This window comes from Pogona vitticeps, chromosome 3, assembly GCF_051106095.1.
Source record: "Pogona vitticeps strain Pit_001003342236 chromosome 3, PviZW2.1, whole genome shotgun sequence".
Taxonomy (NCBI): Eukaryota; Metazoa; Chordata; class Lepidosauria; order Squamata; family Agamidae; genus Pogona; species Pogona vitticeps.
In genome coordinates, this window is record NC_135785.1 from 240,348,793 (window position 1) to 240,365,896 (window position 17,104).

General features: G+C 40.9%; 1 protein-coding gene across 1 annotated transcript in view; it reads left to right on the top strand.

The window, feature by feature from the left end:
- Positions 1 to 17,104, top strand: part of FLT3 (fms related receptor tyrosine kinase 3) — a 79,380-nt gene that overhangs the window by 46,843 nt on the left and 15,433 nt on the right. The window contains exons 10-17 of the mRNA XM_072993739.2: positions 7,288 to 7,394; positions 8,131 to 8,239; positions 10,670 to 10,845; positions 11,666 to 11,772; positions 11,878 to 12,010; positions 12,100 to 12,204; positions 15,419 to 15,529; positions 16,892 to 17,045. Of these exons, the coding sequence (XP_072849840.2) occupies positions 7,288 to 7,394; positions 8,131 to 8,239; positions 10,670 to 10,845; positions 11,666 to 11,772; positions 11,878 to 12,010; positions 12,100 to 12,204; positions 15,419 to 15,529; positions 16,892 to 17,045 (1,002 nt within the window). The remainder of the gene's footprint in view (positions 1 to 7,287; positions 7,395 to 8,130; positions 8,240 to 10,669; positions 10,846 to 11,665; positions 11,773 to 11,877; positions 12,011 to 12,099; positions 12,205 to 15,418; positions 15,530 to 16,891; positions 17,046 to 17,104) is intronic.

Sequence of the window (17,104 nt, forward strand, 5' to 3'; positions counted from 1 at the left end):
CACCAAGTAGGACTGGGAATGGTTAGTAGATAGGTGGTAGGCTGCAAGGTAATACCAAGGAGTTTTGGGTAGGATTTGGGCACAAAGTCCTGCTTGAAATCCTGGAGAATGGTTAGATGGCCTAATGACTGACTTGGTCCTAGGCAGTTTTCTGTGTTCTTAGGTTCTCACAGCTTTCTTTCTTTCTTTTATTTGTACGAAACAAGGATTTTCCAAAGCTTCACCATAGTTCTGTGCTGCTACATGGAGCACTTTAATTAAATACCTTAGGCCAAGGTAGTGAACCTTTGGCACTGCAGATGTTTTAGACTACAACCCCCACAGTCCTGTATCATTAGCAATGCAGGCAGAGAAATCTGGGAGTTATAGACCAAAAACCTGGAGTGCTAAATGTTTGCCACTCTTGTCTTCGGCAGGTAGTAAAGACCCAAGGTTTCTCAAGGTCTTGCTTTTCCCCCATATATAATCAGTAGGTTGCATTTAGCTCAGTGAGCCACAGGTTGTACAGGCTGGAACTAAAGTTCTGAAGCCACTTTATGGTCTTTAACTAATTACAACGAGAGTAGGTCTGTTGAATCAGTGGTTCAATGGGGCTATTCTGCTTCTGACCTACTGCTGGCTTTAAGCTGTAGAACTGTAGAGTTTAATCAGACCTAGAATGTCATCTACTCCATCTCCTACTCAATGTGGGAGCTACTTCAGTGTTTTTTGTCAGATGGCAATCCAGCCTCTGTTTACAGATAATAACTTTCCAATCTGCTCCACTGTCCAGCAGCTCTTGCTGTTAGGAAGTTTATCCAAATGAGCAACCAATATCTGCTTTATCGCAATTTCCATGCAGTGGTTCTAGTTCTACCCTCTGGAGCCACAGTGGACAAGTCTTCTCCATTTTCTATGTAACTATCCCTCAGGTATTTGAAGGCAACCATCACATTCTTTAGTCTCTTCTCCACACTTCAGCTTTTTAAGCTTTCCTTTACTGGGTTTGCTTTACAGACCTCTCACCATCTTGGTTATCTTCCCCTGGCCATGGTCCGGGTTTGGCTTTCCTCCATAGATGTGGGAACAGAACTGGGCCCAGGACTTCATAAGGGGTCTGATCAGTGCAGAACAAAGTGGAATTATTGATTCTTGTGATTTGAACACCGTGTTTCTCTTAATGCAGCCTAAGATTGCACTAAAAGTTTTAGCAGCCACATCAAATATCTGTCTCAGGAGTAAAGTTATGGTTAATTATTTAAACTTTGTTTCTTTCAATTTGGAGGGGAGGTTATATGTTTTCCCTTTTGATTTTAGTATAGACCTATGTAAGGGTCTTCCAACACAGGCTGGGGCCAGATTCATTTTTCACAGTCTGTTTGAACAAATTCAGACCTTTTCCAACCCCCCTTTGTATCTAACCCCAAAATGAAATCTGGAAATCTGAATTTTTGTATTGCCCACTGACTTGCGCTAGCAAGCCAAAATGACCACAACTTCTTTGTTTTTCCACAGAAGTACATGAACATGGTAGTACTTCTAGAGGGCTATTAAACCTGCTGACGAGCAATTGATAAAGTTGCCTTAGGAAACAGGGGCACCACTTGAAGCTACCCCTAATGGTACAGGATTGAGGTGGAGATAGGCTTTTGGAGCTACATGTAATGTATAGTTCTACCTTCAGCGAGCAGCTTCTCCATTTTCCAAATAAGAATTTCCACCCAGAAGTTTCCTCTTTCCTTTCTCTTTTGGGATGCTATAATATCAAGCAACACGTCAATAATTCAATTCTACTTACCACTTCCCCTAAGCTTTTCCACAAAATGTTCTTAGTGCTCTTTAGGTTTTTGTTCCCTATTTATATGGTAGAAGAGATCTCTGTGCTCGACCTATTGCTGACTTTCACTTCCTTTCTGTAAATCCAAGTGCATTGAAGTTGAAGTGCATTGATGTCAACAACCTTCTTTCTTATCAGCAGAGGTTGGATGAGTTCTGCAAAGTGAGTCTGTCCTATAAACCTGAAATCCATTTACAAACAGTACTGCTGTTGCCTAATTTATTGCCCTTGTATTTATACTGATCTTATATAAACCCCCCACCTGGGAACAAAGTTACCTTAAAACATTTTGGGACCTGAGCCACAGCAATAAATGCCTTCCTCACCCAATTCCTGAAGTCAGGGTAAATAATTTACTAAGCCAGTCAAAATATTTTTGCACTCAAGGCAGGAATGTTTACAAACATCTTTCCCACTTCTTGGAAGGAAACATATAAGCAAAATATATTAAAGAACTACAGTACTTTAAATAACTAAGCATTTTCTGCCCTTGCACGGCACCCAAAGTCTGCTGGTTGAGACAGCCATCCCATTCTGCCTTATGGTAGGACTGGCCTTCCTTGCAAAACACTTGCTAATCTTTCGAGGTCTGATGGAGGAATGGCAGGGAGTTAGGCTTCGGTGCTGTATTTGCCCACAGGCTTCTCTAACTTGGTTTCTGTGGGGTGCACAAACTACATGCAAAGCACTGCACTGGGTCTCATCAGGCCCTCCCCTCCCTACCCCACATGGATTATCATGCATTCACCTGCGTACAGTCCCATGTTATTTATGACTCCCAAGATATTGCTTGTATGTAAGATTGATGATTTATATTTGCCATTTTTGCCTTTGTAGGTAATTTTTTAATAGAATGTTTCAAAATCTCAGGTGTACAAAGGAGCAAACTAGTGTCACTTGTATGTACCAGGAATAAAATGTAATAAATATATATAACTGTACAAATTTGATTTATTGGTACAGCCGTGGAAAATGGCACTGGACTTTGTGTTATGCTTATTTACTGTCTTGCTATCATAGTTTAGCAAAGTCATTGATGTAGAACTTTTGAAACAAGCAGTACACCTCAGTACTTGAATACCTGTAGAGACAAAGAATGAGAATCTGGTTGTAGATTTCCATTTAGCCATGTCAAAACCCTTACAAGCTAATATTTGATGAAAATGGCCCTCAATATAATTCTCTTTTTGTCACATTTACTTTCACATTTTAAAGTACAGCTTGGAAAACTTACATTTTGAGGTAACAATTCAGGGATCCCCTCCCCCCTCTGAAAAAACCCAAGGCCACATTGTCTGAAGCATTACGGGATTTGCAGTTCAATGTGGAACTTTTCGAAGTTCTGTTTTAAAGACTATAGTGTACTTTAGAGTCATAGAGTTGGAAGAGACCACTGAAGCCATCTAGTCCAACCCCCTCCAGGCGGGAACATCCATCAAAGTACTCCCAACAGATGGCCATCCAGCCTCTGCTTTAAAACCTCCAAAGAAGGAGACTCCACCACCCTTCAAGGCAGCCTATTCCACTGCCAGACAGCTCTGACCATCAGGAAGTTCTTCCTAATGTTCAGATGGAATCTCTTTTCCTATAGTTTGAAACCATTGCCCCCTGTCCTAGTCTCTGGATCTCTGGAAAACAAACCTGTCCCCTCTTCAACATGACATCCTTTCAAATATCTAAACATGGCTATCATGTCCCCGCTCAACCTTCTTTTTGTAAGGCTAAACATTCCCAGCTTCCTAAGCTGCTTCTTGCAGGACATTGCTTCCAGACCTTTAACTATTTTAGTTGCCCTCCTCTGGGCATGTTCCAGATTGTCAACATCCTTTTTGAATTGAGGGGCCCAGAACTGGACACAATACTCCAGGTGAGGTCTGGCCAAAGCAGAATAGAGTGGTACTATCACTTCCTTTGATCTGCACACTATACTCCTATTGATGCAACCAAGAATTGCATTGGCTTTCTTAGCAGCTGCATCACACTGCTGACTCATGTTCAGCTTGTGGTCTACCAAGACTCCTAGATCCCTTTCACAGGTACTGTTGTCTAGCCAGGTGTCTTCCATCCTATATCTGTGCACTTCATTTTTTCTGCCTAGCTGTAGGACCTTACATTTCTTCCTGTTGAAATTCTTTTTGTTAGTTTTGGCCCAGGACTCTAATCTGTCAAGATCATTTTGAATTTTAATCCTGTCCTCTGGGGAATTAGCAACCCCTGCCAATTTGGTTTCAACTGCAAATTTAATCAACATACTCTCTATGCCTTCATCCAAGTCATTACTGAAATCAAGATATGCTACATCCACAGTGTTCCCTTCATCCACCAGGCCTGTAACTCTATAAAAAAAGGGATTAAATTAGTCTGGCATGACTTGTTTTTGAGAAACCCATGTTGACTTCTAGTAATGACAGCATTGCTTTCTAAGTAATTACAAACTGTGTGCTTAATAATCTTCTCTAGAATCTTTCTAGGAACTGATGTCAGACTGATGGGCCATAATTATTTGCATCTTTTGTTTTCCCCTTTTTGAAGATAGGGACAACCTTAGGTGTATACTTTCAAACCCAACACACAATGCAGGAAATCTTTGCAGATACTTCCAAACGTCTTTTGCCTCTCCGCTTTGCTTTGCTGGAGCCACTTATGGGCAAATGCATCACAACAGGTGGGCAATAAGGTGGCTCAGAGACCCCCCCCCATCTGCTAACTGTTTCTGTTTGCAGGAAATCCCACTGCAGTTTGCTATTTGGCCTGTGCATGTCTCATTTTTTGGTAGGGGAACTGAGATGTGGAATAGGGTTGCCATGTCTTGGAGCATTGGCTGAAGTACTATAGATACTGTGGTGCTTCCCTGGGTATCTGCACAGGGAGGCCAATCTCAAGGCAAAAGGAACTGGAGGAGACATTTTGATTGTGTAGTGAGAGGTGACTTCAAGGCCTCTGCACCCATCTCTACCTGCTTCCAGCCAATGCCAAGGATCACAAAGGTCTTTGTATGCATGCTGTCCTTGCGCATGGCCAACACCTTGAAAGAGAAAAATTAAACCTGGAAGGGGGGGAGAGAACAGAGGATACTTGGGAGAAAGCCAGTGGACATATGTACTTTGACCCGTTGTTTCACCTGGAGGAAAGCAAGTGTGGGGTCCCAGCTTCACAACTGGTGAATCTTTGTGTTGCATATGTTCTTGAAGCAATGGGAGTAGGCGCGTAGACAGACCTCCCCATGGGTTAGCAGTGAGCCTTTGGCAAGCCCTAGTGACAGCAGAGGCTGTGAACAAATTCCCCATCTGTTGTCTAAGTAAGCCTGCATAGAATCAAGTCCTAGAAGAGATGGCAGCAACCACTGCAGGTGCTGAGGGCATTTGGGTATCATCCTGGCCACTGGAAAAAATGTGGTTGATTTTACCAGCCTTTGTATTGTAATAATACCTGGCTAGCCAGATTTTACCAGAATTCTGGGACCATATATCAAATTAATTTTGTGCCTGTTTCCACAACCAGCTAAACCAGAAGCACTTTTACTCCTTCTCTGTAACATAACAAAGGACCACACTGGTCTTACTATTTGGCTTCGTGATCTTAGAGAATGAGATGTTGCAGACCTGGAAGATCTAGACCATGGATCAGACTCTAACCGGTGAATTGTGATAGGTTGATCTGGAGCCTCTACCTAACTCATCCCCCTCCATTTATCTCCAAGCATCTGGCTGCTTTCCTTTTTTCCTTTGTTCCTTAATGTTGTGCATAGGGCCAGATACGTATATTTATGCCTTTGCTACTGCTCTCCATGGGATTGGTAGGATTACACAGAGAGAGAGAGAGTTAGAATGCAGTCTGATGTTTCTGAGAAGTGTCACTGCCAGTACCTCTTGTATTTTGAGTTTTGATTGTATTTATTGACTTGTTTGGTTTTAATGTTGCCCTTAAGAAAAAGAACTGGGACTCAAGGTACTTTAATGTCCTGTGACTTTATTATATACCGCCTCAATATATATTAATATACACACACACACGAGAGAGAGAGAGAGATACTAGATACTGTAATGTTTTTTTGAAGTACAATTCAGAGAATTTCCTGAGGAACTGTGGGAACTAATGTTCCACAAAACCTCCTACCATAATGCAATTGTTAGCCTTTAGGGAGGCACTGGTCTCATTTTTATTTATATGCTGTTGTGCTTTTTAGAAAAATCTGATTTCAGCTGGGCATTTTCATAGTGGTATATAAGCTATATGGTTGAGCAAATAGGGGGTGTGTGCATTGGAAAGAAAAAGGATTTGGAGATTGAAACACCAGCTTGTTCCATAATAAAACACTGAGTATTCCAAATCACTGAAGTTTATATTCTAAGCCAAATCATTCACTCAATGACATCTCTAAGTGTCTGGACAACAGGAATCACCTATATCCCAGCCCTACCCGCTGGAATCAAATTTGTGTTCCTTACAGATGCACTAATTTCTTTAGTTCGGAAAGGATTTGCTAAAGACCATTCCAAATGCTATATGACATTTCAGATAAAAGCACTAGGATTATTATTATTATGTACAAATATTGTGCTGGTCATTTTTATTCTGAAAAATCAGTAGCAGCAACTGTGAGGCAGAGATGGGGGGATTAATTTGGTTTGCACTTTAACATGAATCTACTGATTATTGTTTCTTGAAGCAAAAACAGACTTGACTTTAGTTATTTGCAATGAAGTCTTCCTGCAGAAAATGCAAACAGTGGCAAATATTGAAAAGTGCATTCCCTTTGAACAAGTTGCTTACAAACATGTATATACTTGTTTGTAAGCAACATGTACATACATATGCATATGTTAGGAGGCATGTGTATATATGTTAGGAGAAATGTGTTCAAAAACATTTACAAATTTCTACATGTACTTGGAAACCACAAATTGGGACAAAAGAAAATAAACTAAGACAGAACAAATTTGTTATGGTTGAGAGCTAATTAAGAGTGGAAATAAACAAGTACAATCTGAGAGTTATTTTGCAGGACCAGATTTGTTTCCTTTTGCTGTGCAGAAAAAGACACATTTTTGATGAATTTGGAAAGGGTTTAAGTCCCACTGTTGCGCAAAATGTCAGTGCAGCTACAGTTGATTTCCTAGAAGTATGTAGTTCATCAATCATCCCACTTTGGAAGGTCCAGAAGTGCTCCTTCTGTTCCAGCAATGGGGAACATGGGTCCCTTCAGGTGTTTCTGGACTATAACATCCATCAACCTTTACCACTAGCTATGCTAGCTAGGGCTGATATCAGCTGCAATCAAACAACTTTTGGTGAGTAACATTTGTGGCCTCTTTTCTAGTCTGTTTATGGAAGAATCAAGCTATGATACTATTTTGGGCTCTTGTTCTTTGATAGATGCCTGCTTTGCTTTTAAGAAAACAACAAAACCTTTTAGCAATGGAAGAATCTGAATACATGCTTGAGTAACTCTTCCTTCCTTTATGAAACAGCATCTCTGCAAGGTTGTGTGACCATAAATACCAACCAGGTGAATATGTGTTCTACGCGGAAAATGGTGATTTTTGTGTAAGCAGAACATTAAAACTTCATGTGAAACGTGAGTAAACAAATAAACAGAAAAAAGTATTTTGTATTTGACTGTTTACTTATTTGTTACACCTTATATCCTTTTGACCCAATGGAGTCCATGGCTGTTAACAGTGTTGCTATTATAATAATCACTGCAGGATAACAGCATTGCACAAATACAATGAAATGTTGTTATTGTTTGTTAAAACTTATTCTATTTCTTGTGCAACTGTGAACGCTGCCTCTGCACATGTGCCTGCCTATCAGCTGGGTGGAGGGCACATGTGCAGAGGAAGCGGGCCCAGCTTCCTGGAGTTGGCTGCTGTTTCTGGGCATGCGCCCAATACCCAGTTAGTAGGCATCTGCAGAGGCAGCAGCTGGCTCCTGGCAGGGAAGGTGATCCACTGCCTCTGAGCATGTGTCTGCCAACCAACTGATAGACAAATAGAGGGCTACCTGATCTTTTTGCACAGTGGTGCAAAAAGATCAGGTAGCCCTCCCCACCCCCAAGGCATAAACCAACATTGAATCCTGAACTAGTTTGGTTTTCCAGTTGATTCGTGGTGGCTCACCATGAATCATCATGAACCACAAATTTTCAGGTTCCTGCCCTTTTCGAGTCCTAGTCCACCCCTCCAATCACTATACCAGAATGGCATTATTTTTAATAAGGGAGGTTCAAAGTATAGAGAAGCTTGTTCAGATGGACTTTGGAAATTATATTGTTCTAAAAACTGTATTTCCTTTTTCGTACATTTTCACAGGTGAGCCTAATGTAACAATGCATTCTACCCCAACTGAGATTTCTTGCATCTCCGAGAGTAATCCTGCATCATCTTGGATCTGGAGGGAGTGTCCTGAAAAAGATATAAAGTAAATAGAATGTTCTCCCACCCCTTCCAAAAATACAGCTCCAGTAGTTGTATTTTTGAAAAAAGTCGCTATGTTGTGATACTTTCATACTCCCTCAGCAAAATTTATATTCAGTGGTGTGTGTTTTTTAAAAGTTACTGCAAAGACAAAACCATATAAATTAACTGATTGGGTACAACTAATGGTTCACCTTGCCCTCTCATTTTCATTCATTCTGATCCTGCTCTCACTATTAGTTCCTGGGAATGGGTGTTAAACCTGGGACCATATCAGCAGGTAATTCGGGGCCAAGAGCAATTCACATTCAAAGGAGACTTCAGCCAAACTAAACATTATGGAGATTGTGTCCAAAGAGTTGCATGCCTCAACAATCCAATTTGCAAATTAAACCCATGTTTGTCTTCCAATGACCAATGACAAAACAAAGCACCCTGAAATGCGGGATGAGTTCTGAGCTCTCTTTTCAATGTGTGGAAGTCTGTTGCAGAACAAATGACTCCAGCTGTGGTCTGCTAGAGACATAGGTTCTGTAGATGAGTCATGGCAACTGGACTTTTTTCTTCTTAGGTTGAAATGTTTCACTACTCATTCAAGTAGCTTTTCCAGTCTGAGGAGAATTGGTAGGAGATAACTGATATATCGTCCTTTCATCCATCGCCAAAAAGATCAGGAGGACACACCAAAAAAAACTTTGTTAATGACTGTTAAGGACCCATGACAATGGGTGGAGAAGGACTGCAGAGGTTGGATTTTCATTCCCCCCCCATCCTTTGTTCATCTAATGCACTGGTTCTTAACTTTTGTTACTCAGATGTTTTTGAACTGCAACTCCCAGAAGCCTTCACCATCAGCTCTGCTGGCTGGGGTTTCTGGGAGTTGCAGTTCAAAAACACCTGAGTAACAAAGGTTAAGAACCATTGATCTAATGAGCCTATTCAGACCAGGGGGAAGTGAAACCACTGTGGAGAATATATCAGGGATCTCCTACCAACTCTCCTCAGATTGAAGAAGCTACTTGGATGAGCAAAATGTTTCAACCTAAGAAGAAAGTAGTCCAGTTGCCATTACTCAACTTCCAGATAACCTCACCTGGATGACTGGGAATCTTCACGAATCTGTAGTTGTTACTTTCATGCTGTCTGACTGCAAGACACTTGAAGGAAAAACTAGTAGATGCTTTTCGCTGATCAATTGCTTAAACAAGCTGGCAGCAGCTTGGTGCCATCCGAATGTTTTCTTTGACAACTCCTACCATCCATGACCATGGATCATGGTAGTTAGGATGGATGGAAGGCACCAGTTTGGGAAAGACCTCTTTAAACTCCTAGTAGGGAACCTGAAAGTAACAGGATTATTATAGAGAGATTGTGCATGGGTCCCAGTTTCAAATCCCAGTTAGAGAATAGATGGCCAGATCCCATCCTCCCTAGATGGTTGTCCGACCTTTCATATACTGGAGGTATATATACCCATTTGGTGGGTAACTGTCTCTTGTTAAAAAGGAGGGTCCCTTTCCTCTAAAAAGTTAGATTCTTACATTCTTTCACTTCAAGGCAGACCTGAAATGATAAGTGGTTGTTTATAAGACCTGTCAGAGCACCTAAAAATCATCAGGACAGATGTTAGAGAGAATACCGCAAGTAGGTAGCTGCAGTGGGGAAAATTTTTCCCCACTTGCCTTCAGCACTGATGGATAGAGAAAGATGGAAGAAGATTTTAGCATAGAATTAGGTTGAGTCATTGTAAATGTAAAATCTGGTAGCTGTATGATACATCACATAATATTTCACCAATGAATAAATGGTGGAGGACAGTCCAGTATCCTTAGCTTCAACCAGTTAAGGTTCTAGTCCATGATATGACTATCTAAGCACCATTGCTAAACAGAAATGACCTGTGAGCTGCGAGGGAAATAAAGAGTTATCAACTACTCCTTTAATACATAGATAAGGGCTCCCCTTGACATTTAGTCCAGTTGTGTCCAACTCTAGGGCACGGTGCTCATGCCAGTTTCCAAGCCATAGAGCCAGCATTTGTCCAAAGACAGTTTCTGTGGTCATGTGGCCAGCACGACTAGACATGGAACACTGTTACCTTCCCACCGAGGTGGTACCTATTTACTCAAATTTCTACACGCTTTTGAACTGCTAGGTTGGCAGGAGCTGGGACAAGCATTGGGAACTCACTCTGTGATGTGGATTCGATCTTACGACTGCTGGTCTTCTGACCTTGCGGCACAGAGGCTTCTACAGTTTAACCCACAGCACCACCATGTCCCCTTCCTTTTATACATATCTACTAACAAAAACATTACAGTACATGACACATATATTTCTGTTACTATTTCAGTGGACCAGTGGACTTGATTAATTAAGTTCTAGTGATTTAGGTAAGCAACGAGAGGTTCTAACAGATTTCTTTTCCCCTCAGCTGTACAGAAATCACAGATGGAATTTCCAGTGACAAACGTGAAGGAAATGCTTTTGGTCCTTGGATCACGGAGAGCACTTTAAATACAATGAAAGTACGAGCTGGATTTTTGATTGAGTGCTGTGCAAACAATTCAGTTGGTTCATCCTGCCGAACCAATTTTGTTAAAACAAGAGGTACTTATGCCTGTTGAGCCAAATTTTGCACTTTGTATACAGAGTGCTGCTAAATGTCGTAAATATAACTGGATGTTACCATCCAAAAGAGAACTTTCCATATTTTCCATCAAACCCAGCCAGCTTGTCTATTCACCTTGAACAAAGTTTGGAAGGAACTAGCTATAAACAATGACTTACAGTTATTTCTCCTCCTTTTTCGGGCAATAACTAAAACATAACTAGATTACATGAAGATTGTAACTTAATGAAGGATACCTTTATTCTTTGGCAGCATAACTGTAGTAGTTTGAGTTACTTCTTCACTTACAAGAGTGTGGCTTCTTTATTTAGATGTTTTTTGTTCTACAGACCAGTGATGTACAACTATCTTCTGACTTTTTCTTCTTTTTCTTAAGCAACTGGTACCTACAGATTTCAGAAGTCTTGACAAACTGTTTTTGCTATGTTTGAATAACAGAATAAGGAAGTACTTATCTGAAATAGCAGAAGCCACTAGCCAGAGATGGTGGGGTTTCCTTTCCTATCTTTGATACTCTTCCATTTTCCTTGTGGGGTGAGGAAGGTAAAGCAATACCGGCTGTATTTTCAGCTGCTGCTCCTTAGAGGGAACAAAGTCTATAGGCCAGTGAGTCCTTTTTTAAAAGTATGCCTATAATGGTAACTAGCTAAGTTTTTGGTTTTGGCATCTAACAGCAGACTACTTTCTGCCCAACCCCTTCTTAGAGCCCTTTTGTACACAGTTGGGTTTTTTTTTTTCTTCAGTGTCTCAATGAATGCTGTTTTCATGCTTAATCATTCATCTCCTTTTGAATTGCAGGAGTTGCATTAGTTCCACCAGATAACAATGCGTTCTATGGAACTATCGGATCCTGTTCCCTGATCATCGCTGTGTTGTGTGTATTAATTTGCCAAAACTACCGAAAGGTAACTATGCTATGCATATCTCTCACCTCACTCCCTTCTTCCCCTCCCTGTACATCACTTATTTGTATGCCATTTCCATTGTTTACAGTGTCTTATTCTTTGTAGCAATCTAGGTATGAAAGTCAACTACAAATGATACAGATGGTTGGCCCTTCCGATAATGAATACGTCTATGTTGACTTCAGTGAATTTGAGTATGATATAAAGTGGGAATTCCCCCGAGAGAATCTGGAACTTGGTGAGCAATCTGTCGTCATCATCATAACTTTAATATATAACCAAATTGCAAGATAAGGAGAATTTTTTTTTCATCCTTCTCCAACACAGGGCAAGTGCTTGGCTCTGGCGCCTTTGGGAAAGTGGTGAATGCGACAGCCTACGGGATTAGTGAACCAGGAGTGCCAGCTCAGGTTGCAGTCAAAATGCTCAAAGGTAATATATGGCTCTGTGCAGGCAGGTACAGTGGTGCCTCGCTAGACAGTTACCCCGCATGACAGGTTTTTTGCTAGATGTTGGCTTTTTGCGATTGCTATAGTGATTTGCAAAACAGTGATTCCTATGGGGGGATTTCGCTGGACAATGTTTGGTCCCTGCTTTGCAAACTGATTTTCACTAGACGACGATTTTGACAGCTCCCTCCGCGCTCGCAAAACAGGTGTTTTCGGGACCTAAGCTTCGCAAGACAGCGATTTAAACAGCTGATCGGCGGTTCACAAAGCGGCTTTCCTATGGCCGATCTTCGCTAGACAACAACGATTCTTCCCCATTGGAATGCATTAAAAAGGTTTTAATGCATTCCAATGGGGAAATGCTTTTTGCTAGACAATGATTTCACTAAACAGCGATTTCAGTGGATCGAATTATCATCGTCTAGCGAAGCACCACTGTATATAGAACACTGTTTGAATATTTCTTGGTGCAGTTTGGTTCAAATCAAATTATTGTGTCCACAAGTGCTTTGACTTAGAGCTCACCATCCTGCCCCTTCTTAGAGCTGCCCCACTCTTTTCTGACACAGAGCTAGGGCATCTGGGGGTTTTTTTTTGGCACAGTTCGTACACTCCTAATAATGCCATTGTGTAGCCAACATGGATGGTTAGTCCTCACCAAGCTAGAGCTGTGGGCAGTGGTTTCTGAGGTTACAACCCTATGATGTATTTCTTGGGTTGTGGTGTTGAAAGAGATAGCAGGGGATCCCTCCCCTCTATTTTCATCTACTCTCCCATTTTACATTTAAAAATACATTTATTGATACAATGCTATTGTAGATAAATGAGATACATTGGTGGTATTATAAAAAAAAGTGTATTGTTCTCCTTTTTTTTTTACCACCGGATGGAGGTCCAGTAGCCACAGCCAATTCTACACACACACACACACACACACACACACACACACACACACACACACACAATACACTAATAATACTTTTCCCCCTTACTTCCCCTGCTTCTTTTTTCTGCTGATTCTCCTGTCCCCCCAAACCCAAGTTTTGATCATTTGGGGAAAAGAAGGAAGAGGCATTAATCCATAATCAAATAAGTAAGAATCTGCATCTGTTTCTCGCAAGAAAAAGATTCAGTTCTTTCTGTGTTTCACAAAAAGCTACCATGGTTCTAACACATTTGAAAATCCATTTGAGACAATGCAATCCATTACAACTAAAATTAACATTTAAAGCTTCAGATGGCTGCATTTATCAAGAATGTCCTGGTAGAAAAATAACACTAAAAGATACTTAACAATCTAAGTACAGAACATCGAAAATTTGAACAGCAATTTTGCAAAATGCATCATAATTCACACATCAGAATGATTCCATAACAAGATCACCATGTTCCACCTCCCTTCCATTACTCCTTTCCCTTACTTCCAAGTAATACAAGTGGGAGTCAATTCATCTCTGGCCATATACGCTTTTAAACAATTGGCATTATCAACTTTTGGCTTAAGTCCAGTTCCTGATCTTCCAATTCAGTAATTCACACCACTATTTTTTGTTCACCACAAAAGGACCTTCCCACATTGTTTGCCTTGCTTTTGCATCATGATTAGGGACCAGAATTGATGGCCATTTTAGAGTGATCTGCCTCTGTGGATGATTTTCCCAGACATTTTGAGTTTCTGCTGGCTTAACTCTCCATTGCTGGTCTGATTGTCACCTGCTGGGGATGGGCAGGTTATACGTGCCTTTCTTCTCCTGAACTTCAAACTTTCAATGAACTGCATCCCTCTCTATCTCCTCATTTTAAAAAAGCTACCTTCCCTTATTTAAAACAAAAATGATAAGCAAGATGCATTGGCAGTATTATGTGTACTATGCTAGGCAGATGCATTGCTGTTTTGCTGTGTCCCCTACTTTATTTAACAAAAGAAGAAAAGTTGCCACTGCCTATTGAATGGCAGCTGTGGAAGGGGGGCAGGAAGGGGACTGTCATTAATTGGAAGGGAGACAAACTGGAGTGATCCAAAGACCTGTCCTTCAGTGTGAATGGAGGGATCACTCAAATGAGAGAGAAAACAGGTCATACTGAGATAAGAGCCTTTTATATGTGGATCATACCTCTCCAACTTCCCCTGTCTGAACAGGCTTGTGGCAACAGGTTAATATGGTCTATAATGTTATTTATGCATACTTGTGAATAAGAGTGGGGAGCAAACAGGTCTTCTCATAGGTGTACAGAAGCGCTTTGGAAAATAAAATAAGTAGCAGTGCTAATTCAATAGCATAAACATGGCTATACATGTTGGGGTTCGAAGTCAGGCTTTTAAGAGATGGGTTATTATAGCCTTCAACCTGCATGGGCAGATCATTCAGTCTTGATGTCTCCCAAATCCATGAAAAGACTGGCACATTTTTTGAAGTTCTTGCCTAAGAAACTGAACCAAATCAAATTCCGCCCCCCCCCCCCAGCAATGGTCCCTCTTGGAAACCAAGCACAACAGATAATAGCCCCAAACTGCCCTCTTCTGGCAAACTACCATAGTAGCAATGGGAAAAAATCATTTGATCCTCAGATTCTGGTGCCCACCTTTAATGTAAGGTTTTGTACCAATGCTTATGTGTTCACTGAGCTTCACCAAGGATGTAGCACAGCCTGGGAATGATGCCTTTGGGATTACAAGCAGCCCAAATACACTAGCCAACCCATCCATAGGAGGGGAGCTTGGAAACTCTGTTTTGTTTTCCAGGAATCGAAGTGATCTTCTAGAACTTGCAATTGTTAGGTTTTTTGTTTATTTGTTTTTTGCTGCAGTAATCCACTGGCCATGCTAGCTGGGGGATTCTAGGACTTGGAGTTCGAAACAGCGATGTTTCTTTTTTAAAAATATTTAATTAATTTATATAAAATTTTAAAAATAAAAGAAATACAAATCAAAAGAAAATACAAAACAATACAAAGAATACAAACCTAGGGAGAAAAACGCTCAATAAACACAAAAATAAAAGCAACATGAACTATAACTCCTCCATCAGTACCATTTGGTGAGATACTACAGTAGATACTGCTGGAGCTGAATCATCATCATTATCTTAGAACTGAAAAACTGGAAGGGATCCTACAGATCATCAAGTATGGAACTCTGTCGAGGTTAGATCCACAAAGTGCTAATAGGTAACCTTGTGGCGTGGTTTCATTTCCAGAAAAACACAGCTCTTCTGAGAAAGAAGCCTTAATGTCTGAGCTCAAAATGATGACTCACATTGGAAGTCATGAAAACATTGTGAATCTGTTAGGTGCTTGCACTGCGTCAGGTAAGGAACAACTTATTGAACAACCCATCTCTAAAGGCTTATGGTTCTGTATGTTCTTCTTGAAGCTGGACACACCAAAGTGAACTGTTTTTGTGTGGCTTAAAAGATGAATATCTTAAAGCAGCTCCGTTTTTAGCTTACTGTGCCTGTGGCATCTATGCCATGAAAATAAAATAGAAGACCAAAAGTAGTTCTTAGTAAAAATGAAGAACTCATTCTGGGTGGAGAACCCCTTTTTTTGATATGGGGGTGTATTTGACAAGGGCTTGGGGGCTACATTCCTGCAGTGGGTATGGCAGAGAAATGGGGTTGGACCAAAGCGAAATGGGCAGGGTCCAAGGTAGTTTTTACCTGTCTAGACATTTCCCCCATCAGACATAGAAAAGCCCAGCTCAATTTGGTAGTCCAGAACAAAGCCCAGCACATCAGCTTTCATACTGGCAAAGCACAGCTGAGTCCTGTGCAATAGCTACAAGGCTATAAAGCACCGCTCAGTTCTGTGCAGAACATCTGAAATTTAAATATCTTCAAATGCCCTCTTTATCTCTGATTAATGTTGACAGCAGATGTTTACAAGTGAATGGAGAATCCCTTGTAAAGACATCTACCAGCCAGGTGGAGGATCACATCACTGAACTGGAAGTGATCCAGGAGTTTTTGATAGAAATGAAGGGACCATTGTTCATAGGTTTTACATATGCAAAGCAACAGGTTCAATTCCTGAATTTCCAGATAACACAGTGACTGATGGGAAAGAGCTATGTTGGCAACCCTGGAGTGCTGTTGTCAATCAGAGTCAACAATAGGTGTAGGCTGCAAAATCATGAGAATCCACATAGCCAAGGTCTCAAAGGTAATCTAGAGAGGAGGGTGACTGTATTAGTCTCTCTCTCTCTCTCTCTCTCTCTCTCTCTCTCTCTCTCTCTCTCCATGTGTATCAGCACCAAAGAAAAACATTTTATTTCAAAGTCAGCCAGCCCCTTCTAGAAGTTTTTATCTTTCCTTAGTGCAGGTATTTTGTAAAGCTAAAAGTTCCTGATTGCCCACCGATGCCCATGCTTCTTGCAAGGAATATCCACTTTATCCCAGTTATTATGAGGGTTGCAACTAAGCTCATATGGAACAGGCACATTTGAGGGCAGTGGCAGATCACACCACTGTCCTGACAAAACAAAATTCCCAGCATGTTGACTCTGTCCTATTGGCACAGGCACGACAAATAGTCTGTTTTGTCATAAATCCAATAGCCCTAATTGAACCTTTCTGATACATCCTCTGAGAAGTTACTTTTCTTCTTCCATTTGGTCTAGAAGCTAAGTAATGTTTTTATGGTTTATTTATTCACAAAAATCATATGCTCAGGACCGATTTACTTGATTTTTGAATACTGTTGCCATGGAGACCTCTTGAACTACTTACGAAGCAGAAGAGACAGGTTCCACAAGACATGGAACGATATCTTCAGACAACACTCTTTCAGTTTTTACCACAATTTCTCAGGACACATGACCTCAAGGTAAGTACTGGGCTGGTTGTGGCTGGGCTGAAGAATTATGTTAGAAGTCCCACCAGCAA